Source organism: Ambystoma mexicanum, chromosome 1q, assembly GCF_040938575.1.
Source record: "Ambystoma mexicanum isolate Mex_15411 chromosome 1q, UKY_AmexF1_1, whole genome shotgun sequence".
NCBI lineage: Eukaryota > Metazoa > Chordata > Amphibia > Caudata > Ambystomatidae > Ambystoma > Ambystoma mexicanum.
The window spans coordinates 513,895,325-513,923,199 of NC_090922.1; the positions used below are offsets into that span (position 1 = coordinate 513,895,325).

The following is a 27,875-nucleotide window of genomic DNA, read 5'->3' on the forward strand; positions in this document are numbered from 1 at the left end:
AATTATGCAGTTACGGCATGTTGTCAATTTCAATGTTCGCAAACACCACACGTATCCTTACAACAGTTACAAGTTCCCTGTGCACTGCATGGATTGAAATACTACCGCTATTAGACCCCTCATTTTCTGTGCGTACAAGGTGGCCATAGAAAATACATCATGAAGACTGACCGCCAGAACAAATGCATTCATCACCTAAGACTTTTATTTTTATTTGATTTTTTTATTTATTTTATTTTCAAAACCAACCAAAACACACATTACAACTGTTTCAATACGTAAAAAGCATTGTTAAACCATCACATTTTCAATTATAACTCCCCAACCTCCCTCCCCCTCAAACTAGAGCCGGCTCTCTCGTGTCGTCTACAGGAGCATTATCAGGTAGCGCAATACTTAAGCGCTCATCATCCGAATCCTCTGTTTCGTTATTACTCTGGTGAGGGTTTGCCATAGAGGCCACCAATTGCCGCCAGGCCAGCAGGGGCCCTACTTCCTCCTCGCCCCCCCCTGGTGGCCGCTTCAAACCAAACTACAGATTCAGCTTCTGCCCATTTTAGGAGGTCCGCCCACCATAACTCCACCCTGGGTCTGTGGGCCGCCTTCCAGCCCATAGCAATCCTGCGCTTGGCCAGGACGTAGGCCAAGTCCTTCATCTTGCTTATGTGTTTTAAATGTCGGGGTCTAGGGAAAATTCCGAGCATGCATGACCAGGCCGATTCCACGTCCAACACCACTCCCCCACCAGCCAGTTTTGTTTTAACCTCATCCCAAAACCTGTGCACCTCCGGGCAAGCCTGGGGCATTGCTGCGTAGCCAATCCCCAAAACCTTGCAATTTTCCCGGGAGTCAGATAAGCCCTGTGGGTAACATACAATTGAAGTTGTTGGAATCTCGCATTCCGGGACACCTTTTTATGGTACTTCTGGGCCCTCTCCCATTGCCCGTCTGTCATGGGTCCTCCTACCTCCTCCTCCCAATCCTGCTTCAATTGGAGCAGCTCCTTCCCTGCCGTTGCTCGCAGGAGCTCGTATATCCTCGATACTTCGTGCCCACCCTCCGAAACATCGTACATAGTTTCCAGGGAGGCATCAGGATCCTCAGCTAGCACTGTCTCGGGCCATCTGTCTCTAACCTTTTTCACAAGCCTAGCGTAGGTTATATATTGGCCTACGTGCACCCCTGTATCTTCTTGCAACCTCTGAAAGTCCAATGCCCCCCCTTCCTGCCATATGTCCCCGAGGGTGGCCAAGCCTACCGGTTCCCAGTATCTACGTAGCGATTCAAGTATTTGAGAGTCGTTCCCACACAGCGCCACCAATGGGGCCTGCTGGGAGTACGGCTCCAAATTCCTCATCATCCTCCATGTTCTGTGCCAGACCTCCCAGCCCAGCCGCAGTAGCCGCCCCCTTCCCACCAGTATGTCCCTACGCAACCACACCACTTCCCTCAGAAAGTATGGGGCTGAGTCTCCTCGCAGAAGCCTGGCTTCTGCCGAGTCTTTATCCGAAAGCCACCTGGCCACATACAGCAGCTGCCCCGCCAGATAATAGAGTTCAAAATTTGGCAGGCCTATACCCCCCTTGTCACACGGGTTCTGAAGCTTCCACAGGGCCACCCTGTTCCTGGAGTTACCCCATACGAAACCCCTACACACGCTATGGAGTTTCACAAATAGGCTCCTAGGTATCAAAAACGGGACATTCACGAAAACATGCAAGAGTTTGGGCAGGACCACCATCTTGAGCAAGGCAGCCCTCCCCATCATAGTCAGGGGCAATCTAGACCAGAACACCATGCTGTTCTTGATCCCCTCTATTGCTTTCTCCGTATTATGTTTGTGCTCCGCCTCAATCTTGTGGTAAATATTTACTCCCAGATACCTAAATCTCTCAATCTGCCATGGTATTGGCAGGATAGGCAGCCTCTGTAACGGGACATTCCTGTACCTGCCCAAGGGAAACAGACTAGACTTTCTAGGGTTCACCGATATGCCCGAGAGGGTAGCGTACCGTTCCATCACCTCCAACACATACTGCAGGTTTTGTTCCGGATAACGCAAATAGAGGAGCATGTCATCCGCATATAGTGATACCAGGTGCCTACCACCTTCTGTGCTAATGCCCACCTCCCCATATTGTTGCCGCAGGCATATTGCCAACGGCTCTAATGCTAGTATGTACAACATGGGCGACCAGGGGCATCCCTGTCTGGTCCCCCTGCTGAGTTGCCAAGTATCTGAGACTGTGGACCCCGTTTTGACTCTCGCCATCGGGGTGCTGTAAAACAACTGGACCCACCTGAGGTATCCTGGTCCCATTCCGTATCCTCTCAGGACCGCTTTCAGCCAAGGCCACCGTACCGAGTCAAAGGCTTTGACCGCGTCTAGTGACACTATGGCCAACTCGCCCATATCTTCCTCAGTTTGGTCAATAATGTGGTGTAGCCTCCTATGGTTATCCGTGATATTCCTGCCTGGGACATAGCCTGTCTGATCTGGGTGGATCAGCTTCCCAATCACCCTCTTCAGCCTATTAGCCAGCACCGCCGTAAGTATTTTGCTGTCCTGGTTGATCATGGACAACGGTCTGTAAGACCCGCACTCCACGGCCGGCCTACCTGGTTTTAAGAGTGGGATGATCACAGCCTCGCAGAGGGACAATGGAAGTTCCCCCTGCTCACAGGCCTCATTGAACATGCCAGTAGTGGCTGAAGCAACACCTGCCTGTATGTCTTGTAAAACTCACTGGGCAACCCGTCTGCACCGGGCGCTTTGCATGTGGGCAGATTCTGAATCACCAACTCCAGCTCATCCGAGGTGACAGGTGCGTCTAACTCCGCGCGTTCTAGGTCGTCCAGGGTGGGCAGCTCCATGTCCTCTAATGTGTCTCGTATGTCTTGACACATATCCTCCCGTGTCCTCATACAATTGTCTGTAAAACTTAAGGAACTCCTCGTTTACCCCCTCTTGGGTGTTGCAGATGCAGCCTCCCTCACCCCTAATCTCACTGATCACTGAGCGGGGGGTCTCACTCTTATACAACCAGGCCAGCAATCTGCCCGGCTTGTCGCCCCCTGTGTGGATCCTCGCTGTGTATTTCCTGTAATTGAGTCTACACAGCCTATTCCCAGAGTGCACTGCAGGACAAGGAACAAGTTACTTACCTGTAACTGTTGTTCTCCAGCATGGGTCTGGCATGGATTCACATGCTCATGAATATTCCCCGTCGTCAGGCTGGGAATCCTCGGTAAAGAAAAAATCAGTATCAGTTTCGTTTCTGATCTGTCTTTCGTAGTAGTAACCAATCACTGATCTCTGCGTCATACTGACCACAGCCAATGACTGCCATCTCCCTATGCCCCGCCTCTGGCAGCCATCTTCAGATTTGGTAGCACGTGAAGTGGCAGTATGACCAAGTGAAGAGCCGCAGAGGGTTAGGCGGGAGGGTTCCCATGTGAATCCATGCCAGACCCATGCTGGAGAACAACAGTTACAGGTAAGTAACTTGTTCCTTCTCCAGCATGGGGTCTGGCATGGATTCACATGCTCATGAATATAAGAATGCATAGCAGTACACACATGCACAACCATGGGAGGTGGCAAAAGGCTCAACATTAAGCAATACAACAACTCAACATTAAGTATCTCTTACCTCCTCACCAGGCTCACCTTAAGCGAACAGGTTGCGCTGCACTGCTTGGCCGACCCTGGACTCCTCCCTGGAATCCCGATCGACGCAGTAGAATCTCGTGAAGGTGTGCGTCGGCCTCCACGTAGCAGCCCTGCAGATGTCCAGCTGGGGCACACCAGATAGGAACACCGTAGTAGCAGCGATCGCTCTGGTCGAATGGTCTCTCGGACGGCCCTGCAGCGGTCGGTTAGCCAACCGGTGGCCGTGCATGATGCAGCCGGAGAGCCATCTGGAAATAGAAGACTTCGAGAGAGCCTTCCCTTGATTCACAGGTCCAAAGTTCACAAACAGCTGTGATGTCCTCCGGAAACTCTTCGTGTGGTCCACGTAGAACTTCAGCGCTCTACCCACATCCAGCGAGTGCAAAGTCCTCTCGGCCGGCGACGAAGGAGACGGAAGAAAACAGGTAACACCAGGGGCTCGTTAAGATGGAAGCACGACGGCACCTTGGGCATAAAGGAGGAGTGCGTCCTAAGCACCACCCTCGAGGCATGGAAAGTCAAGTACGGTGCTTTGCAGGATAGGGCCTGGATCTCTCCCACTCGTTGTGCGGAGGTAATGGCCACCAGGAATGCAGTCTTCCACGACACAAACTTCATCGGTGCGGAGTGCATCGGCTCGAATGGGGGCCCCATAAGCCTAGTCAGCACCATGTTAAGTTCCCACGCCGGGGCCTTCACCGGCGGGAACGACCGGAACAGTCCTTTCATAAACTCTTTCACCAGTCGATGAGACCAGAGGGACGTCCGTCCTGTGGTTCTGGTATATCTGGAGATCGCCGCCAGATGAATCTTAATGGAGGCATGGGCTAGCCCAGCCTTTGCCAGCGATAGCAGGTACGGCAGCACTTGAGGGGCCGTAATCCGTAGGGGGTTGATCTTCTGTGCTCGGCACCAGATAGAGAACCTCTTCCACTTGTGACCGCAGCATTTGAGAGTCGAGGACACCCTGACCTTTGCAAGAACCTCTCTGCAGTCGGCCGGTATATCGTACCCTCCAAACTCTAGCGCTGCTGAAGCCAAGCCTGCAGGTTCAGCGACGCCGGGTCGTGGTGGAAGATGGCGCCTCCTTCTCTGGAGACAAGTCCAGAAGGTCCGGGAACCAGATCTGCCTCGGCCACGCCGTTGCGGCGAGGATCATCCTGCACTGGGACCTCTTGAGCTGGTTGATGAGTCGAAGCAGCAACGGCAACGGAGGGAACGCATACAGGTATAGGCCGTCCCAGGGGAACGAGAACGCATCGCCCATGCTTCTCGGCTGGGGAAACCTGCTGGTGAACCTCTGGCACTTCGAGTTTGTCGCTGTTGCGAACAGGTCGATTTGGGGTTTACCCCATCGTCGGAAGAGTTGATCCAACTGATCCTGGCGCAGCTCCCACTCGTGACACGCGCGCAGCTCCCTGCTGAGCGAGTCGGCAATGATGTTTCTTTCTCCTGCCAGGCGGAAGGGAACCAGGAACATCCCCTGGGCGGCCGCCCAGTGCCACAGATCCTGTGCCTCCTTGGATAAGGCTGGGGGATCTGGTACCTCCCTGCTTCCGTATGTAAAACATTGTCGTGGTGTTGTCCGTGAAGATCCGCACCACCTTGCCCTTGAGCGACGGGAGGAACGATTTGAGAGCCCAGAACACGGCTCGGAGTTCCAGGATGTTGATGTGCAGGAGCTTCTCCTCCGGGAGCCAGAGGCCTCTTGCGTGGAGATCTCTGGTGTGGGCGCGCCAACCTTCCAGGGAAGCGTCCGTCGTCACCGTCTCCTGGTACGCCGGCGTCTGAAAGTCCTTGCCCGCCGTGAGGTGCGCTCGATTGCCCCACCACTGAATCACCCCCCGGAACACCTCGTTGAGAGGGACCCTGTCTTCGAAGGTGCCTGTCGCCTGCATCCAACGGGCGTCGAGAAATTCTTGAAGAGGGCGCATCCGTAGTCTGCATAGGTGCACCAGGTAGATGCAAGAGGACATCATCCCCAGGAGGGACTTGATGGACCTCACCCTGGCCACGTCCGTGGCTAGCAGGCGCAGCACTTTGCCCAGAATGGTCTTTGTCTGTCCTTCCGACGGTGCCGCCAGGCGCCTCACTGTATCGAGCTTCGCTCCCAGAAATAGGGCCACCTGCGACGGCGCCAGGTGGGACTTTGGGTAATTTATGGCGAATCCCAGGTCTTTGAGTAGCTGGACGGTCCTCGCAGTGTGTTCGACGGCGGGTTCCCTCGTCCTTGAGCGGATGAGCCAGTCGTCCAGGTAGGGGTAGACGTGAATCCCCTGCAGGCGCAGCCGCGCTGTCACAGGTGCTAGGCACTTGGTAAAGACCCTGGGGGCCGACTACAATCTGAACGGCAGTGCTCTGAATTGGTAGTGGCATCCCTGGACGACGAACCAGAGGAACTTTCGGCGACTTCTGAGGATGGGAACGTGGAAGTATGCATCCTCCAGGTCCAGCGACGATAGAAAATCGCCTTCCTCCAGCTGTCCCAGCACGTGCTGGAGGGTGACCATCCTGAACTTTTGTGACCTGATGTATTTGTTCAAACGACGAAGGTCCAGGATGGGGCGACAGCCGCCCGTCTTCTTCCTGACGAGGAAGTACCTTGAGTACACCCCGGAGCCCCGGAGCCTCTTCGGGACGGGCTCGATGGCGCCTTTCCTGAGCATCGCCCGTACTTCCAACAGCAGTTGCGGGATGTGATTTTCCTTCCTGGCCACAGGTGGAACGTGAGGGCACTTCTTCAGGAATTCGATAGAGTGTCCTCTTGCCAGGGTATCTAGCACCCAACTATCGGTGGAGATAGACTTCCACACGCAGACGAACTTCGTCAGCCGGCCTCCCACCGGGGTGCTTCGGTGGGGGCCCGAGGCCACGGCTGGTTCAGTCCTGCTTGGAGGTGGTGGCCTTGCCGCCCTGGCCACCTTGCCGACGGCGGCGAGGCGCTCCCTGCTTGCTGTGACCCCTGTAGGCCTCCTGAGACGAGGAGCGTGCCGCCTGGCGGTAGGACGACGAGCCACCGCTGGATCCCTTGGAGGCCCCCTGTCTGCCTCCAGAGCTCCGAAAGGGCTGTCATTGCTGAAGGGCTCCTAGGGTGCGGGCCGTCTCCGTGTCCGTCTTTATGGCTTGGAGGGATTCGTCCACCGCCTTCCCGAACAAGTTGCTGCCGTCGAGCGGCATGTCCAAAACCCTGGTCTGGACGTCCTGACGGAAGTCCGTCGCCCGGAGCCAACCCCGTCGTCATAGGCAAATTCTGTTGCCCAGCTGGCGGAACCCGGTATCGGCAATATCGGTTGCCACCGTTATGGCGTGGTCCAACGCCACCTCGCCTTCTTGAAGTATTTCCAGGGCCTCGGACCTCTTGTCGTCTGGTAGGAAGTCCAAAATGGGGGCCAGCTTAAACCAGAGCTCCCTGTCGTAACGGGCCACGATCGCCAGGGCGTTGGCCGCTTTGATCCTCGTCGCCACCGACGAAATGACCCGTCACCCCATGGCGTCCAACTTCTTTCCCTCGCCGTCCGGAGGGGAATTCGACGTTGATGCTCCTGACCCCGCCGCTTTCTTCTTCGCCGCCGCCAAGACGACCGAGTCTGGCGTTGGCTGGGCCCTGAGGCACAGGGGAGCGGTCTCGGGGACCCGGTACTTCTTCTCGTACCGGTCCCGTTTGGCTGGTGCCATGGAGGGGTTCTTGAGTACCAACAGGCCCTCCTCCCAGATGTCATCGATTAGAGGCACCGCAATGACAGTCTTCCTCTTGGCCTCGCGGCGCTGATAGAGGAAACCTTCCTTTTTCTGCTCCTCCGGGCAGAGCTGGAACAATTCAGACGCCCTGGCGATCATGGCATGGAATGAGCCAATCTCGTCGGGCGGAGATGCCCATGCGACGGGAGACCCGTTCCGTCGTCGTCGCCGTCGCCCTCAGAACCCGTCGTCGAGCCCACTGCACCATCATCTCCCGACTCGTGGGAGGATGAGGAGGGAACTGCAGGCCTTACGGGGGCGAGCGGAGGAGAGGGTTGGGTCCTCTGTCGTTTATTCTGAGGACTTCCCGACGGGCCAGGTTCCGGGTCCTCTGGCCTGGGCCGTGGTAATCTCGTCCTTATCTCAGAGCATAAGGACTGGATCGCAAACAAAATGGCCGCCGAGCTATCCTGAGGCCTAGGTTCCGGCTGTGCCGGAAGGGAAGGCTGCTCTTCCTCGCCATCGTCGTCTTCCTCAGTTATCTCCCGAGGATCTTCCTTGCGGGACCGAACCTTCTCGAATTGTACTTCGAGATTCATCGCGACCTCGGTCAGTTCCCCCTCCGAGGCTGACTCGAGGAGGCTACCGTGCCCCCCCCCTTTTTCCATCACGGGGGCCATGATGATGGGCTGAAAAGAGGATTCCCTCCTTGGCGGCAGGGAAACTCTAGTCCCGGAGGCAGTCTCCACTGGCGGGGTCTCTGCCGGCTTGGCCAGAGTCTCTGCGATCGCCTCGATAGAGGCCTTTGCCTGCTGGGTAGGGGCCTTCACCACCTTAGGTGCGTCCTGGGCCTTCTCTTTAGGGGGAGGGGCGACGCCTTGCTCCCCCTCTCCTGAGATCGGACGGGGCTTCTCCCAAAGCTTAGCCGGGGTCTCGGACTTCCTCTTCCCCGAACTGGAGCGCTGGCTCGTGGTTGACGGTGCCGGGGAAGGTGCGCCCTGCCTGGCGACCGAAGAGCCCGACCTTTCGGCGCTCCCAGAGCCAGCGGACTCGCAGCGCTTGGCCTGGTGTTGGGCCCCCGTCGCCGGGGCGCCCGCACAGGACTTAGAAGCCCGCTCGGATCCCTTCTTCTTCTTCTTCTCACCCGTTGAGCCCTTCTCCAACCAGCTGGCGAGACAGGATCGACGGTCCCTCATGGTCCGCTCCGACAAGTTCTTGCACAACTGGCAGTCCTTCTCTACATGAGTCTTGTCCCCATGAAGACAGTAGAGGCATCGCGAATGTTCGTCCTCCTTAAACACATTCTGCAGCCCGCATCCAGGGCAGCTGCGAAACAGCTTGGGTCCGGGTGACAAACTCGCGTCCTGGGCCATCTCGAAGTAGGCCGCGAATCTTCTGGAATCCTCCAAGAGGTTGATTCGACGAAATCTTCACCCTTGAGGGGCGTAGGAAATTCCCGCAACAGGTACCCGTTAACGGGAGTTGAAACGGTGGAGCTTGAGGCTCGATTAACCGGAAAAATGTGAAAATTCACCTGAAAAAGCGCGAAACACGCGGCAAAAGCTCGAGAGCTAAGCACCAGGACTCCCAACACTTGAACGTGCGGTAAAAATCTGAAGATGGCTGCCAGAGGCGGGGCTTAGGGAGATGGCAGTCATTGGCTGTGGTCTGTATGACGCAGAGATCAGTGATTGGTTACTACTACGAAAGAGATCAGAAACGAAACTGATACTGATTTTTTCTTTACCGAGGATTCCCAGCCTGACGACGGGGAATATTCATGAGCATGTGAATCCATGCCAGACCCCATGCTGAAGAACTGTAGATCTTTTATCTTGGTTCTGTTATCATGGGCAGTGTTCTCGCAACATGTGAGTCCCTCCAGCTCCCTTTCTGTTTCTCCCCTAGAGCCCTTTAGATTTGGAAATGGCTACCCCCCGCACCACCACCTTAAACGCTTTCCACAGTGTTCCCACAGAGCGTACGCTACCCGTATTTATATTGAAATATTCCTCGATGGCATCCCTCAGACCCTCCCGGAACCCCTCATCCTGCAGAGCCTCGGTCCTGAGTCTCCATGTTGGGATCCACGATCTTGGGGGCTGGTGTCTCCACTCTACTACCAAGGGCGAGTGGTCAGATAATACTCGGGCCTTATATTCCGCTCCCACTATCTCGTCCGCTACAAACACATAATCTAGCCTCGTGTACAAATCATGTGGCGCTGCGTAGTGTGAATATTGCCTATCCATAGCGTGCAACCTTCTCCACACATCCTCTAAGCCTAGGTCTTTTAGTAAAGTCCCCAGCGCTTTAGCCACCGGTGACGTTTTCCCTGCCTTGTCTACTGACCTATCCATTCAGGGTACAGTTAAAGTCCCCCCCCCACACCACCGTACCCCCTGCCAGGGGGCCAAGTTTGCTGTAAAGGGTCCTAAAATAAGCCGCTGTGTCGTTATTGGGGGCGTACAAATTTATAATGTGCACTTCCCTGTTTTCCAGGAGACCCGTTACCACCACCATTCTGCTCTCCGGGTCTGTCGTAGAGCCAAGCACCTGGAACGGCACATGCGGTGTCACCCAAGTGATAACCCCTCTAGCGTACGCCGAGTACGCAGCACCCACAACATTGCCCTTCCATTTCCTCCTGACCACCTCCAGATTCTCCCTAGTGAGATGGGTCTCCTGCAGCAGGGCTATGTCTATACGCATTCTCTTCAAGTACAGCATCACTTTATTTCGTTTCAAATAGCTGTTAAGGCCCCGTACATTCCAGGTCACAATTTCGAGGTTACCCGATGCCATCTGTTCGGACTGTTCCCATCCTAACCCTACCCTTAATGCTCCCCTTGTTAATCCGTTTTCCGGCTCTTTGGCTCGATACCCCTTCCCTCTCGCCCAACTTCCCTCTAACCCAACGCCCAGCTCCCAAATGCCCAACTACAAACCACTGGACACCCTTACAATCCTCCCCCCTCGCTCCCCAACTTTGGCCCCAACCCCCACAAATGCCCAGCTCCATCCCTGGATCTCAGGCCCTCCCACGTTTGGCTCTGCCCTGGGATCCCAGGCCCAGAGCCCAGCAGGGTGTCACTGGACTACCAGTGGCCTACCTAAACTACTAGGTGGGGGTGAGTAGGTCGGGCTCCGTGTTGCTCCACTACCAATATGCAAATTTCCCGGTATCCCCGGATCTTAAGTATAACTGTTGCGCCAGGCGTATACACCAGCCATTTATATTCGAAGCTATATTCAGGTCCCAATGTCACTCGATATAGCGCTCAGGGAGCCCCAACCACACGCTATTTATCTTTGCCAACATTCTCCTGGATGTCCGGTTCCTGGGGGCAGCTCTGCAAGTCCAGCCATCCCATAGCATCCTCTGGAGTGTGAAAGAACAGGACTCTGCTCCCGCGGAATACCTTCAGTTTAGCCGGGTAGAGCACCATGTATTTGTGGCCGGCTTCCCGCAATCTCCTCTTCACCGACCCAAAATTCATACGGCCCCGCTGTACTTGCAAGGTGTAGTCGGGGTATGCTGTTATGAGCATGGCCCCCCTCTGTATCGTGCCTCCTTTCGAAAGTGTTCCAGGATTTTTTCACGGTCTTGGTAGTTTAAGATCTTAGCAATCACCGGCCTAGGGGGATTCCCCGGCGGAGGCTTCCTTATCAGGGCCCTGTGCGCTCTTTCTACGGCGAACCCCTGGGATAGGGCTCCCCCGGGTATCTCCTGTTGTAGCATGGACTCGATAAACTCGGTGGGGTTAGTTCCTTCAGCACCTTCCGGCAATCCAACAATGCGGATGTTGTTCCTTCGGGCACGCCCCTCCGCCTCCTCTGCCCTGTTCTCCAGATTGCCAACCCTCTGCACCAAGGCATGAAGTTCTGAACGATGGGCCGCACAGGCCGCCGTATTTGGGGCCACTTCTTTTTCTAGGGCACCTGTGCGCTCAGCCAGAGACCGCACATCCTGCCGGAGCAGCTTCACGTCTTCTTGCACTGCTCCTACCTTGAGCTGAAGTGCAGCTTCCAGTTTATCCATTGCTAGGCCCAGTTTGGTCTCCCAGGCCTCCTTCAGATCTGCAATTGCCTCTAGTACTTCTTGGTTGCCTGTGGGGCTAGGGCCCATTTTGGGGGACTTTTCTATCTTCCTGGCCTCTTCCACACTTGTTGGTGTTCTGGCAAAGTCATCTAGTGTGGGTTGTTTGACTCTAAGTCTGGGGGGTTTATTAGACATCTTGGTGCACTGGGATCGTGAGGGCCCACCACACCGCATGCAGTCTTCTTTTAGGCGCACTAAGTTCCCCCGAAATTGCCACGGCCAGGCCCAACCGTTCCCCGGGTATCCCGTTGGCCCAGCGCAACACCAGTGTGGGCTATATCCACCCACGCACGCTTGCGTCTGCAGCCTTCATTCACAGGGTCCAGGCTCCGGCCCTGACCTGTCTTCCGGTGCCAGTGCGGCCCCTCCGGCCCGTGCTCTGTCCACTCGAAAGTCTATCTGGTGCCCCAGAGTTTCCTTACCAGAACCGTGTCGTGGTGGCCCGTGGGACTGCTGGATTCCCCTTGTGTAGGGGCTCAGGCCCATATCGGTCTTGGCCGTGCACTGCAGTACCTTTCTGTGCACCGCTCGTAGCTCCACCGGCCTCGGGACGCTCTGGGTTTGTCGCCGGGTCCGGACTCCCCGGCTTCCTGTACTTTGGCCGTGCGCTCGCTGGTGGACTCCAGGCAGCGGCTCATATGACCCGCCGAATGTCGGAACCCACCTCACTGTCTGGGCTCGGGCTTGCCTAAGCCCGCCGGAGCCCGCCGCGGCCACGCCAAGGATGCCCCGACTCTTCCTGCTGCTTCGCTGCTGGCTCGAGCCCGTCTTCCCCGCTTCTCTCACGGGGGTCGCGCCTCCACTCAAGAGCCACGAGCCAGCCGCAAGCTTCCTAGACATCTCGATCTTGCTGCAGGGCCGCCGGGCTTGTATTACCGGCCAGTCCACTCCTCTCAGCTGCTCCAAAAGGTGCCTTCACCCATCCAGCGCCGAACCTTCGTTCCCACCGGAGGCAACGGGTCACAGCGCCAGGCTCCCATATTCGGCGCCAACGAACGCTGCGGTCACTTTTATGGCCCTTTGTCCTGGGCCGCCATCTTGTTCGCGTCTCAGCCGCGGGTACCCCGCTCTTCTTTTTTGGCCGAGGCTTCCCGTCTCGGCTTTCAATCACACCGCTTCCGCGCTCGAGACGCTCATCAGATGTTCATAAGCGCTTGGCTGTGTCGCTGGCGTGCAAGGTCCATTGGAAACTACAGTTTCTGCAAGGATCATTGTCGGATCCCGGGAGCTCTCCACGGACACGTCCTCCTACGTGGCCATTTAGCCACGCCCCCCCTTCATCACCCAAGACTTACTGTCTGAACCTTTCCCAACACTCTATGACACAGCAAAAGAGTTTTATAAATATAGCATGTTTCCGCTGGTTGCCGCTCTTCTGGCCAGAGACTGCACTCCTAGCTGTATGTCCATAGATATTACATATGATGGGTGTGCAGTGGCTTGGACGTCCAGTGCTTATAACTTTGTTCTTGGGTACATGGCCCAACAACAAAGTTATAACCTCTTCATGATGTACACACTCCCCACAACCAGCCAATCGATACGCAATACTACGGGTGTATCCATGGGTGTAACATGCTGCGGTGGTTGTGGCCAGGGCCTACAATCTTGGAAGTAAAGCCTTTGGCCGACGGCCATGCATCCAAGACTTTAGACCCTGGCCACAACCACCGTAGCATGTCACACCCATGGCGGCGTACTTATGAATTCAACATCCGTAGGAAAAAGTTATGCAATTACGGCATGTTGTCAATTTCAATGTTCACAAACACCACGCGTGTCCGTACAACAAATACAAGTTCCCTGTGCACTGCATGGACTGAAATACTACCGTTATTAGACCCCTCATATTCTGTGCGTACAAGGTGGCCATAGAAAATACATCATAGCGTACTAACGAATGCAATATCCGTAGGAAAAAGTCATTCAATTTCGGCATGTTGTCAATTTCAATGTTCGCTAACACCACGTGTGTCCGTACAACAAATACAAGTTCCCTGTGCACTGCACGGACTGAAATACTACTGCTATTAGACCCCTCATTTTCTGTGCGTACAAGGTGGCCATAGAAAATACATCATGAAGACCAACGGCCAAAACAAACACTTTCATCAACCAAGTCTTACTGTCTGAACCTTTCCCAACGCTCTATGACACAGCAAAAGAGTTTTATAAATATAGCATGTTTCCGCTGGTTGCCGCTCCGCTATCGGCAAATCCAAGATGTCGGGCGCACCCAAACAATCTGACGCAGAACACGTCTCGCTGCAGCCAATCGGCAGAGACTTTGCGTGTCTGCGGTCATGACGCCAGCCCCTTAGGCAATCGGTGTCTTGTCCGTGGACTGAACAGGGAAGTCTAACCGCGAAGCAGACATAGATATCACTAATTTTTTCAGACCTACTTTTTGGTCATTTTAATGAAAAGTACTGCACGGAAGGTCACCAGATTTACAAAAGCACGCTTTCTAGACCAAGCCCCTGCAACTGCCGCAAATTTGGTGAAAATCCATCCAGCGGTTTGAATTGTAGCTGTGCGCAAAGTTTTTCCCCCTTTCAGTCTATGGGAAAAAAAGATGTTTTGGGGCCCCCTCCCCTACAACTTCCCCCCCCTGGACCAAATCTCACCAAACTTTGCGAAAACATTCAGAGTGGGCCATATATTTTTTTTTGCAAGCGGAGTTATAAGTGGAGTTACAAGCCGCAAAAAGTGCTATATATATATATATATATATATATATATATATATATATATATATATATATATATGTATATGTATGTTTTTCTCAATTTCACATCACGATTATAGACCTGTAACCTAGAATGTTCATTTTTTTTTGCTCCGATATCCTGTTGAGTCGTTTTGGATGAGCTGCATCGTATCACTATATATGATTTAGTTTGGACTGTCACCCACACTTTCCTTATTCAATTCCAAAAGTAGATGCTTATTAAAAATTTCAATGACTCCTCAGACCATCAAAGCTTTGTCAACCCATGTATCAAACTTTCTTGCAATTGTACATCTTCCCCTACGCAGTAGTAAAATCACGCAGTAGTAAAATCATACTCACAGCCGACCTGGGAATAGTTATAATAAGGGTGATATCTATCCTATCTAAAACTTCCTTCCAAAAAGTTTGCACTCTCGAGCAATCCCAAAATAAATGCAGCAATGTTCCTCTGTTCCTACCACAACTCCAACACATCCTCATCCAGTAATTTAAGTTTATGCATTCTTTCTGGGGTCCAGTACAATCTCCCAATAATTTTGTGCCTTATGAGTCTCAAAGTAATGTACGTTTTTGCTTCAGCTCCCACTTTAAGTAGATGCTCCCATTCCTTCTCAGTTATTTCTAGGCCTAAATCATCCGACCAGACTTCATTCAATCTTGACCATAAATCTACAAATTCTACGGCCATGCTCATAAATTGAATATAAGTTGATACACCATACTCCGGTCCATCGAACAGCTTACAAATCTCTTGTCTGTCCTCAATATCTGTATCAATTATAGTCACTGCTTGAATTATAAGAGAACTCAACTCCGTATAGCGATTAAATTCCCTCCTAGATAAATTCTATTTGCTTCTTAATTCCTCAAAGCTAAGCATCCTAGTCCCCCTTTATACATCCCCAACCTTAAGGATCCCTCTCCTAATCCAGCTCTGCCACTGTAGACACTTGTTTTGCAATTGTAGGGCCTGATTATGCCATATGGATGCCTCATGACTAAACCCAAAATAATGACTATTTTCCTTAAACCAAGTCACCAAGTAATTTCTAGTTGCTACAATTGGTTGAAACTTAATGCTTTTCCTTGAAATATTTTCCAATATATATATATATATATATATATATATATATATATATATATATATTATCCAGAGTATAGGGTTTGCAGACCCCCCTTTCATTTTTCAACCAAATTGGACCATTCCCATCCAAAATACCAAAATAGTGTAAGCCTTTCTTTATAAGAAACCCTTTATAATATTTAAAACGAACTGGATATCTAAATCCACCCTCTTGTACTTTATGTAGCAAGATATACCTCGGAAAACGGAATCTTTCAATAACCATTTTCCATGGCGATCAATATCTGTTATTTTGGTTTAAATCTCACTTGGTTTGGGCAATTAATGTATGGTTTCTCTTTTAACCACGTTGCCCTTTCTCTTCTGCTTTGGTTTGGTAGCGCAAGTCTCAAAAGTGATTTTTCAGTCACTTTCAATCACACACAAGTGTCTTTCACTCACTGTACACTTTACTTGCCTACGCAGGCTGGGAAGGAGCGCTCCGTGGCCAAACACAGGCTGTGAACTCACTGGGTAAGACGTGCTCGTCACATCATCTCGCCGCTTGCAGGATTCTGTTTCTTTCGGCTTCGTTTGATGCAGAAACCTTCTTCTAGCTTGCTGCCGCAAACGCCACTTCGGAATGGAGCCCTCGTGTTGCTGTGGTTCTCTGGTGCACGCCAGCTGCCTGAGACAGCCTCAGGGAAGGGAAAATCTCCTTTGTCTTCACTTCCTGCTGAGCAGCCTCTGCAGACCTGATCGTCAGAGGGCAATCTTCCCTCTCGAACGCTTCCTGATGCGCAATCTCTGCAATCTAGGATTTGAGAGGCACCGACCCTCTCAGGACCGACAGTTGCTCTCTGCCACCCAATGGTCCCAGCGTCTTCTCTGTCCTCCAGTAGTTTGGCCAGTCTGCATACACGACACTGCTTCTGCTTCCTGCTGCTGCTTGTTCCTTCTCTCCCACTACAATTACTTGTCTGCACCTGAAAGTGCCTTGTAAGCCTCTTAGTCTCCCTCGGGTGTGGTAAATCTGCATTAATTTACTAACCACTCCTATAATACTGCACCTCTTCAGTCATCTTCCTCGTCCCAGTCCCAGGATTATGGGACTTGAAGTCCCTACTGACAAAATTAGGGTTTCCCAATCCTCCCGACCTGCTTCACCCCTCATTCGATACTCCGACCGAACACCACCCCCAGGGTCTTGATCAGAAAGTATCTGCATTCCCTGGCCACATGAGAAGGGACCCACGGCAGGTTTTCTGGGGTAATCATTGCAGATTAATCACATATGGAAGGAGAGGGGGCAGTGGAAAAAGATGGGGTGGTGGATAGGAGAGTCTCTTTCCCACAAAAAAGGCCAGGAGGAGCAAACCCATCATAAAAAAACACCCCGAAATCTGAACAATAAAGAAGGGTACAAAACACAAATGCACATTTCCAACAATCACATTGCTTACCAATTGGAGTATACCGACTTAAACATTTTTAAACTTATGTTTTCCCATCTTTCAATGGGTGTACTCCTCCCAATACCACTCCATTAACTTCCACTTCTCGCTAAACTGTATGAACACCTCTGCCAATTCTAGGCTTTGGTGGGGGCACGATAAAGATAGTTGCTTACCGTAGTAACTACTGTACTCTTAGTCCATACTGATTACTAAACTAACTTTGATTATTGTGGTTTGTAACCTGAAACTGAGATAGCCGGAGTAGTGAAAACCATTGCTCTTTCCTGGGAGTATGTGTTATCAAAGATCCCTTGATTTACCAATATTGAGTTGGTAAATACCCAGGCATGGAGGTGTGAAGCTGCATTCTGCACATATTGAAGTGAGTAGGTCAAGAATGGCCAAGAAACCATGGTTAGGACAACTGCAATAGTCTAAGCAGCTGGATAGGATGAGTTTATGGGAACTACCAAAAGATAAAGAAGAATTAGGAGTTCCAGTTATCAATGACTAGGGGTGTACCGAAATTCGGTTTAGAGTACGTATTCGGCCGATATCCGGATGAAAATTAGAATTAGATATTCGGCTTCAGCCGAATACTTAATTAGTTTACCCTCGAAACCGAATAGTTCCCCATACCAAATACATTAAGTACTGCTTTGACTGTGCCTGGAAACATTGAGGCATGTCATGTTAATCGTTTAAAAGGTTCATTAAACAAATGCTGCTGTCACTTTGTTTGATTGACTGCAGACAGAGTAGGGGTGCAAAGTGCAAACAAAGTATGAGCCCTTTGTGTGCTGGACAGATAGACTTTAATCTGGCGCTATGTGCTGGCGAGGGGTGAGCTGAAGCAAAACTTTCAATATTTTGAATGTGCAATGAGATGTCTCTTGTCTCCTTGTATTTTGCAGTTGAAAACCATTCAGCTGGAACAATAGTTTACAAAGTCACTACTGGAAAAGGGTATTTTCTTTCGGGGCTTATTGATTTGCTGATGACCTCTGTGAGAAGTTACAGGTTCCAATCTACCAATTCTCATCCAAATAAAATAACTAAGCAGACTAATATAACTGACGAGGAGATGCAAGTTTACAGAAACATTGGAACAAATGGATGTACAAATGAAGCAAATAAGTAAATTAAGCATGCACATGTCATTTAAGGATCTGGAAATCAGCACTGCCCCTGAGAACCATGCAGGACTCAACATGCCCTATATATTTAGCTGGTGTCTTTTACCATGCCCAAAACCCCACACACATACCACACCCGAAAAACAAAGAAAAATACTATCAATACATGAAAAGACATTTTTCAAATGCCTCCTGACCACTCAGTACCACAGATAGAAAGCATGGCTTTAGCATCACAGAGGTTTGTATTCAGTAGCACCTTAGTGATCAGCAGGGTGCTAATTGATGTAATCACCCCTTTTGTATTTCAGTGCCTTGCTGGAGCCAGAAGACTAAAGAAGGAGAAGGCACGAAATGAAACATTTGAAAGTACAAGTAGACACATCCAAGCCTCCTCTAACAGTGTGTGTATACATACATGCTAGACTTTTGGGCTAATCTTAGTTACTTGGGTCCTGCCAATAAGCGACACCCATGAATTCACAAAAATAGAAACTGCTGTTTTTGAACGGTTTATTTTCTGATAATGTATTCCTTTCATGGTTTACACAAACATATTCTTTAGCAACAAAGAGAAAGGCAATAAAAAATGGATGCACATATTTTGAAGTGTGTTTTTCATTTACAAAGTGTTTTTCTTGTCTGCATAACTTTATTTATTAAAAAGGCAACTATTCGGCTCTGGCCGAATACTTATCGAACTATTCGGTATTCAGGTGAATACTTACATCGACTATTCGGTACACCCCTACCAATGACAAACATTTCTGTGACTAGAAATACTGTCCTGGCAGCATTACATTTAAGAACATGTGTGGAATTGCTGGCTGCAAGTTATCACGTTGCTAATCTGTACCCTTAGAGGTGCAGTATTACAGAAATGCAACACACGTTCTACATAGGCCAGGTGTGACCTTTATGCACCTTCAGGGGTCTCAAATAAAGCAAGGTGTTCTCATTGTTATTTACACAAAAAGGATTCCCTTGGCAGTTCAATACAAAGTGCCTTCATACATGGGTTTGTATGGAACAGGAGGCACTGTGAATTGATAGGTTCTTGTAAGACAGATACTTCTCTCATATGTGGAAGAAATTTATGGCCAACATTTGAGCACTCTTATGCCCACCGCCCTTGAGTAGACTCATACTTGTTTACTGAGGGTAGGATGCAGCTCCCCTTAAGCATGGATTTGGATGCAAGTTGTTTGAAGGAGAACATAATTAATGTCTTTGCCGGGACAAGTGGCAGAATAATAATAAGCTGCTAACATAGCCCTTATGGTGTCCAAGCTAGTGTCTAAAAGTCTGACTTGAATTGGTGGGCAAGTACATGTGGACCTGTTTTGGGGGTATTACATTGTTAGCAGATCCCCAATCCTAGGGTTCAATTTTTGATCGACTGTATAAGGAAAAGAATGAGAAATATCCTGACTCCTTCAGATGAATAGTTATTGATGCAAAATGTTTTGTAATTTAAGTCGCCAGAAGAGAGTGACTTTTCCCACTGCCTTTCAGAGCGACGTATCGAGGATCAGAGTGAGAGAAGGTCAGGAGTAAGTTAAGGCAGTAGCGGTTTTCGGAAAGGACGAAAGGGACGAGAAGGGTGGAGAAAGTCAATGGTTGCAGTAAAACTAGAATTGAGGCAAGATAGAGAAGAGTTAGCAGAGAGGAGAGACAAATCTGGAAGGGAGGGAGGAGAAAAAGGAAGTGATAAAGGTAGGAGCATCAAAGGATCTACGATTACAAAGGGTAGAGCAGAGCGAAGGAATAATTGAAGCAGAGTGAGTGGAGGCAGAGGTAGAGAATGATAATAGAAGATGGTTAGTGTAAGGGGTCAGAAATGAAAGCCGGACACAAAGTTGTCATGCTTTTGGTCAAAGACTTTTATTTCATTTAAGTGAGTTGGGAAAATAACTCTCTGACCCTATTCTAAAGAGGAGTTTTCCTACCTAAAACCAGAAATTAAGGATCTGTCTTTGTCAGGATGTCATCAATCAAAAGCCGCCCTTGTGTCCAAATGCTCTATCCTGACCCTCACACTACAAACAAAATAATATAGTGAAAAGGGAAATGTCTTTAACCTGTATCTGCAAAAAGTGTTCTTAAATAGAAATAGAACAGCTCCAATGTAAATGTTCTCCAAAATGGAAAAGACCTTAGTTCCAGAGGATGATTCCCCTGGATTCTTCTCTGGTATCACACATGTCTCTGGCTCTAAATGTTCTTGGTATCTTTCTTGGCCCACAACAATCCTTTTAGACAGAAACTGTTCAGCCTTATAAGTTCTTCTTTTAAAAAAGTTCCTTCTTTTAACACAAGTTCCTTCTTTGTTTAACAAACACTGTTTCTGCTGGACACTGCTTGTAGGTTTGCAATTTGCCTGGTATACTCCCCTGCCAGGACTCTTTATGCACTTCCAACTGATTGGTGTACTCTCCTGACAGGACTTCTCTTGCACTCACAGCTGCCTGGTGTACTCCTGTGCCAGGACTTCTCTTCTTGTAGTTTCAACTAGCTGTTGTATGCTTGCCAGGACTTCTCATATTGTATAGTTCCTCTTTACATCCAAGTAGCATATACCTTTCTTAGTATGGTATTATCTGCTTGTTTCACAATTCTTTTAAGTTTTCCCCACATTTGTAGGCACTTCTTATTGGGATTCGGGTTGGCACTCTGCCTCTCTCGATTCACAAACAATCTTGTTATCATTTCACTTTCTGTAACTTCACAATGTTAAAATTCTCTTTGGCGCGGTCACCGAAATGCCCCAAGGTCCACACTCTGCTTGGGCTGACTCACCGTCTCTGTGTAGTGTCTTCTGCTTGCTCGCGCTTATGCAGCATACCTTTTCCGCTTGCTTCCCGCTCTAGGAGGCTCTGACGTCTCTCCAGTTTCTCTCGCAACTCCGTTCCTGCATGCTGGTTTCCCTTCGGCTGCCGGTAAGGACAGCGCTGCTTCTCCCGACTGTCCAGGAATACTCTTGCGGTTCCTGGCATCTCCACGGCACGCCTTGCTCACACAACGCTGCTTTCCTTCTCTGCTGGCGAGCTACTTTGCTCCGCAACACTGGCTCGCGCCTCCAGCTCCCGCACACCGGCTCGTGCCTCCAGCTTCCACACACTGGCTCGTGCCTCCAGCTTCCATCCGCCTTCAATGGAGATGCCACGTCTTCTCCTGAGCTCTATCTCACAGGCCAGGTACCAATTAGCACGCTCATTAAGCTTGACGCTCCCGCCGCTCGGTATCAATTCCTTCATTCTCCTCATCTCATTACTTAGACGATTGTGGGAATTTAAGTCCATTGATGGTTTCTGATGCAGAATACTTGGAGAGTATTTCTAAATGATTCCATAGGGAAGATTAGTTATATGTGAAGGAAAACTAGAACTGAAAAGGGTTTTCTTGGAGCTTTTACTCATCAGGTCATGGATGTGAGTTTGGCCTAAAGGGTGTTGGGAACAGATGCATGGCAATCATCCATTGGGGTATTGGCTGACAAGGGATCAGACAGGGGATATTCATCGGAAAGTGGGGGTTACCGGACCTCATCTGATGAAGTCAGATATCTCCCCAGAGGTTGTCTCCCCCCTGTGATCCTCCATCACACAGCCAACCCAGGGTTGGGATCAGGTAGTGGCTGCCGTCCCCTTGCTACAAGGGAGGAGGTCACCACCGGGAAAACAGTGATGAGCACATCAGATTTATCACATGAGAGACAAAGAATGGAGTAGCTTACACAGATGAAGTAGAGGGGAGATAGGAGAAAATTAGATCAAAATGTAGATCCAGAGGTGATGAGAGTATGGGGAGCAGTACTGGATAAGAGCATAATAGTCAAGCAATGGAAGGAAAGGAGAAGATGCACCATAAAGAATTTAATCACTGACAAGGAAGAAAGGGAAGGTGGAGGGAAGAAGGAAGGAGAGGAAACAATCAAGATTAATACAGAAAGAGGAGAGAGGGCCTGGGGTACTACGGATCACCAGAAAGGTAAAGGGATGGGATTTGGAACAAGTAATGAAATGATATTCAAAAGAAGGAGAAGTAAGTAAGAGGAATGTAGGGACTGGAGTAATGTAGGGCCTGCAGTGTAGGAAGAGTGGTTAAATCATGGAGTGGTATGGAGAGTGAAAGACGTTAGAGAGGGAACTTGTAAAAGAAGTGCAGTAGATATATCAGAGGGAGGAATACAAGTTTCAGTTATGAAAATGAAAAGTAAACTGAATATCTAAGATGAGATGCATTACAGACTGTGGAGGCATTTGGGAGCCCAATATGGATAGTAGAAGAGGAGGGATCAGGAGACAGCAAATAAAGACTAGGGATAGAAATTCGATTATCTAGATTATGTGAGTGGGGGGAGGACCTAGCATTATGAGTGGTTCAGTGTGATGAAATAATTGCAGGCATAGCAAAGAGAAAAGAGAGTAGATCTGTAAAAACTGAAATGCGCTTAGAGAAAGTAAGGAAGCTGCCTTACATACTTTCTCTTACCCGCATTTCAGTTTTTACAGCTCTACCTTCTTTTCCCTTTGCTATGCCTGCCACTATTCCATGACACTGAACCACTCGTAATGCTAGGACCGCCCGCCACTGACATAATCTAGGTAATCTAATTTATATCCCTCGTCAAGAGAGGGAAAAGGTGCACAAGCCTTAATGTCATTAGGAGGGTTGCGGCCAGGAAGGCACTGCTGAGAATGAGCTAAAGGACTGCATCATGGAAAACAGTAGCACAAGTGTAGATGTGATCACAAGATGGTCACAATCAGTCGTATACAGGAGTAAACAAGATATTGTAATTCCCTAATACGTACATAGCCTTTGAAGGAAGACCCCCAAGGAACAGATATTAAATAAGAAAAAAGCTGTGTATCACGTGACCAGTAGAATGATGCAGATGGGAAGGGCAAGTACAGGATCCACTGTGGGAGAACCATGCCGGTAGAGGAGGGTCAGGACAGCGGGCGCCCATCCGCAAAGTCACGGCTGTAGGCATGCAGGTACGCCACGGTCCAGGAGGGAGGGTTTTTTTGCCTCTTCAATAAAATCTATGGGTGGGGGGGTTTATCCATCTGCCTTCTACATACTAATTATCTAGCAAAAATCCTAAAAGTCTTAGTCTATGCATTTATGATGCGGCCAATATAAATAAATGAAAAGCTAACATCTATTAACATCCTGTGAAGTCATAAGCTTGTGTACAGCATTGAACCTCTGCTTCCATCGACCCCTGATGCTAAGATTGGGCCTGAGATTAGATCACCACTGGTAGAATTGCTTCTAGCATAATTATGAAGCATTTAAGAACACTGGCCACTGTGAATTTGTCCTATATAGAATAGAGTCCCTAAAGGCAAGGAAACAAGTGCTAAAATGTCACTAATGTCACTCTGTTCAGAATTCGACACTGGAATATTGGGGGCGCATGGCTTGGTATAACAGAAGCTGCAAGGATATGCTATTATGACTCCATGGCTTATGAAGATATTTATTTTCTCTCCTCTTGCCCACGATTAGATGAACACAGAAAAACATGTCTTACCTTTATGGTGTTAAAGGTAGGTAATGTCAAGTAGAGATGCTCTCACAATTCTCATATGATTCAGTACTGGATGAGTGGCTTACAATTACAACATACAGGAAGGCAGATTGTTTTTTTTTTTAAACCAAGATTCCAATATGCAAAGAGTTATTTGAAGAATTAAGATATTTATCTATGTATTGCTGTAAATTGTGGAAAAATTGATTCAAGATAATCAATGTTTGCATTTTATGTGCGTTCATTTTTAAGTGAATGTGTTTTTATGCTATTGCAAAACGTATTTGTATACATACTGCTTGAATTGCAAGTAAATTTGAAGTCTGCAATAGCCTAATAAGGAATACAAAATAGTTCCATGATCACAGCAGAATGCTGACATTGGGGGCATCCGCATAGATTAGGGTGGCTTTGGGGTATAACCCCTTGCTCACTCACCTGTCCTCTTGCCCGCAAGCTTGTTCATGAGGAAGGACTTGCCAGTGCGGTAGAGCCCCACGACGGCCACCACTACGACAGGCTGAGTGATGTTGGACAGGATCTCCAGAGCCTCCTGTCTCACCCTCAGTTCTCCCTCTGGGGTGTTCTCAATGAAGCACACGGGTGCCGGCATGTCAAACTCAGGCATTGTCACTTCGACTGGTGGTGTGGAAAGCGTGGATCAGGAACAACAGTGGGACCTGCAGCAGAAGGAGAGAGTTAGAACCCATTACCCAAAACGTGCAGACCATTTTATCAGAATAGGTACGTTCTCAAAGGAGAGTCAGATGCAAGGGAGGAAAATACATTCTGGATAACCTGGGTAGGTTTAGGTTTTTATTAATATATGAATAGCCACATGACTTTGTATATACAACAAGATACAGACATAAATACATTTTACAGATAACAAAGAAAAACGCATATTTCCAACAAGTAAAAATGGGTAATTGTGTTGCTCAGCGATTGTTTGGGAGGTTGCTAAACCGAGCAGCCTCCTGTTCTTTTCTTGAAGTACAACTCTTCTGTCTTTAGCTTCTTCTAAATGTGACAAGAGATTGGTAGGGTGTGCTAATATCTTGTAATATACAGTAGATGAACCTATCTGCCAGTGAACACCCAGTAAAAAGCCACTTCAGACTCCAGATGCATTTAAAGCTTGGTTTCACTGTTAGAGCTGCCAACAATGGCAGAACAAGCCAGTTGCCCCATGTGATGTGTGCGTGTAATGTCCCTTACCCAGCTGACATGTTATATGACTTCCAGTACTTGGAGGTTTGCTTTCGACATTAAAAACCAAGGACTACAACTCCAAGAATGCATGAGCGCTCACACCTGGCAAGTGCCAAATGAATAGTTCCAGTTTCTGGGCTGTTTGCAACAACTTCCACACTATGCAGCCCTTTTCAGTTCTGGCTGAAAAGTCACCTTGGAGGCAAAAATAACATTGTAGCATAATGTTTCTGTATCCATACAAGGATACAGCACTTTGGCTGGCTGCTTCCTTCCTGTTTAGTCTTCATCTCATTAGGTTGTGTTAGACCTTGACATGCCACCATCAGGCACACCGGGACTGGAGCAACACGCTAACCACTCCATTCCATAGCTGCACCTCCTGGCCCTATTACTCCCATCCCTGCTTTCCTCCCTCTCTCCCTCCACTGACCCCATGTGCAATGGAGTCCTACTTCATGAAAATGTCATCACTTTGCGAAACTTCATTGTGCAGGCTCTTGGCAATGTCTGGCTGCTTTACTAAAGTTTTAGATCCTGATACAAGAACTAAATGTGAGATTAAAAACACGTTTCTTGTCAGAAGCGGAATAAGAATAACTGCTTACCTGCAAGGGAGTTCCTTTTAAGTAATGCCAATTACTTTCGGGATTCCTTGCAATTTAACTGGCTTTTTTGCACATGCCTTCTCCCACAGTGCATTTGAGGGTTAGTCTGAGATGGCAAAGCCACAGCCTTTATGACCATTTCAGGGTTTATATTTTCAGTTCCATAGTGTTGCACGTCACCCCTTCTGGGGACATGGTACCTCCCAGTTGTTGTTTCATGGTCACATGGGGTGCCTGAGACTGAGGGACATTTTTTGCTTAGGTGTGAGAGACATGTTGTGGAGAGAGAATTGATGAGGGTTTGGTTGTCTGCGCTGGGTGTGGCTGAGATGAGTGGGAAGGCTTTGCTGGGAGGTGACGGGGGGAGAGGCAGGAGGAGGAACAGTGTGATGTTGGATTTTGTAAGGCAGACGGGGCGGTGGGAGGAGTTGTGCGTTTATGTGAGTCAAGTATTGATTGGTGGGTCTGGTGCACATCATCCTTTAGGATGGGAAAGCGCCTGCGTGGGTCCGCCCACGCACCCGATAATTAAGAAGAAGAAGAAGAAGAAGAAGAAGAATGTGACCAAGTAAATAAAATGGAGGAGCCGTTTCTGGCTTGTCAGTCGATCCTAAACTGACTCCTGTGTCGTTCCATGCTGGTGCCACACCGCATGTAGGAGGTTCAAGGACGGGGCCCTGCACGAGGACGGCGCCCCTGCTGGGCAACACCGTCCCCCTTGTGTGTCCTGGCTATGCAATCATGGCTGGCTGGGCAACCCCGGCCTGGGTGCCCCCAGAGCTGGGGCTGCTGTGAGCTGGGTGCCCCCAGCCCACTTGGTTACCTCGGTGATCCGGAGAATGCAGGGTGATCCCTGTTTTGTGTCGGCTGCGTGAGCGCAGCCCTGGGGTTACTGTCGGGTGACCCCGACATCAGATGGAGCACGCTGCGGTGGTCCGGGAGTGGGCCACCACACATACTGTGCATAACGGAGGGTTGTGTAGATTAAAGACACACAAAAAGACAAACCCACAGGTTTGTGTAGCATTAGGAGCAGCAGCATAATATGTCGATCAGAAACACGAGAGACCGCCAACACTAACAAGAACAAGGAGCCACAGGACGCAGGAAGAGATGCGGCGCTGCATAGTGGGGGGGGTCCCTGCAGGGCATTTAGAAGGGCAAACAACAATGCAGGGCTCTGAACTCATCTACAGATCCAGAAGAAGTGTCAGGACACAAATGGGAAGTACCAGACACAGAAGGTGAAAAAAAGAACCAGACATAGAAGGTGAAAAAAATAATCTCTTACATCGCCAATAGTGTTAGCTTTAGTGAAGCCAGTGTAGTCATTTCTTAGGCATGATATTCCCAAAGTCCCTAACTAAATACATGATTGTTTTATTTGCATCTCTGCAAGGCCTCAGAGGAGGACAAAGAGGCTAGGGAACTCCCATTATTGGGCTAGGATGACAGTGTGGCTCTTGCACAGTTTATGCCCCAACTGCTCGCTCCCCATTACAATGATCCCTATTACATCATCATTTTAGAAAAGTCCTCATAATGGACCTCCCAGCACTATAGTGTGATGCATTATTACCCCCCTCCCCACCACAGCATAATCATGGTCCATTAGCATGGTCTTGCACCAAGCCCAATTACCAGTCTCCATGTACCCCTTCCCTTCCTTGCTATTACAAGCCTCCATTCAACCTCACCACCCCAATACCATAACTTACCAGCTCCATCCTTCCAGGACGCTGTGCTTCCACACTCACTTGTGTGAGGCCAACTGATTAAACTAATGCAAGCCAAGACTGCAGCTCCCAGACTGCATTGATTCAGGCACTTGGATTTATCCGGTGACTGAACCTCAGACGCCATTCCCACCCACCATCAACCTACCTGCACCTCTATTCCCAGCCTCCATGCCCCAGGACCCGTTCCTTACTACCAGTCGCTGTGCCCTGTTCCTCAAAAGCAACATCCCCATTACTAGTCTCATTGCCATGCATGCCAAACCCTCATTTAGGAGGTAAACTATTATTTTATCCGAAAACAGTACTTTGTTCTTCATGTTTTACCTCCACCACGAGAAATCCCCTACTCCACAGAAAATCAGTGGACAAATACAATTCTCCTTTTGCCTACAAACCTATTAATATCTTTCTCTTTAGTTTTCCAAATGTGGGCAGTCAATTCCATGCATCCCCACATCTCCATTACCAGCCCATTGTGCATGCTCTGTGCCTAAATATACCTCTCCCAGTCCCCATCCCCAGGTGCTGGGCAATGCTGCCAGGCACAAAGCGAGTCCTGGTAAGCAGCAGCCTGACAAACGGGGCCGTGCTCCCCCTGTTCCCCCACCACTGCCACAAGGCGACACGCAGTAGCTGACCGGGATGACTAGAAAGAAGGGCGAGGTGTGAAACAACACCTCGCCCTTCCTTCCAAAATAGGTGCCAAGCACCCAGGATACGTGGGAAGCAGGGCCACAACAAAGAAGTACCCCCCCGGGTGCTGAGACAATCGGCGTCTGCCGGCCTGGTGGCTGGCACCACAACCCCCACACATGCACATCAAAGACGCAGGGCCAGCCCCTGGGTCCAATATAAGGAGCTGCCATTCTGCAGCAAAGCACAAATCAGTTTGGGACCCTGCACGGTGTCCCAAACAAACGAGTGCACTACA

At 49.6% G+C, this 27,875-nt stretch overlaps 1 protein-coding gene across 4 annotated transcripts in view; it reads right to left on the reverse strand.

The window, feature by feature from the left end:
• The window catches only part of LOC138530300 (guanylate-binding protein 1-like), a 478,878-nt gene that overhangs the window by 321,880 nt on the left and 129,123 nt on the right, over positions 1 to 27,875 (reverse strand). For all 4 annotated transcript variants that reach the window (XM_069640897.1, XM_069640896.1, XM_069640898.1 and 1 more), the window contains one exon: positions 23,824 to 24,065. In XM_069640897.1, the coding sequence (XP_069496998.1) occupies positions 23,824 to 24,013 (190 nt within the window). In that variant the 5' untranslated portion in view covers positions 24,014 to 24,065. The remainder of the gene's footprint in view (positions 1 to 23,823; positions 24,066 to 27,875) is intronic.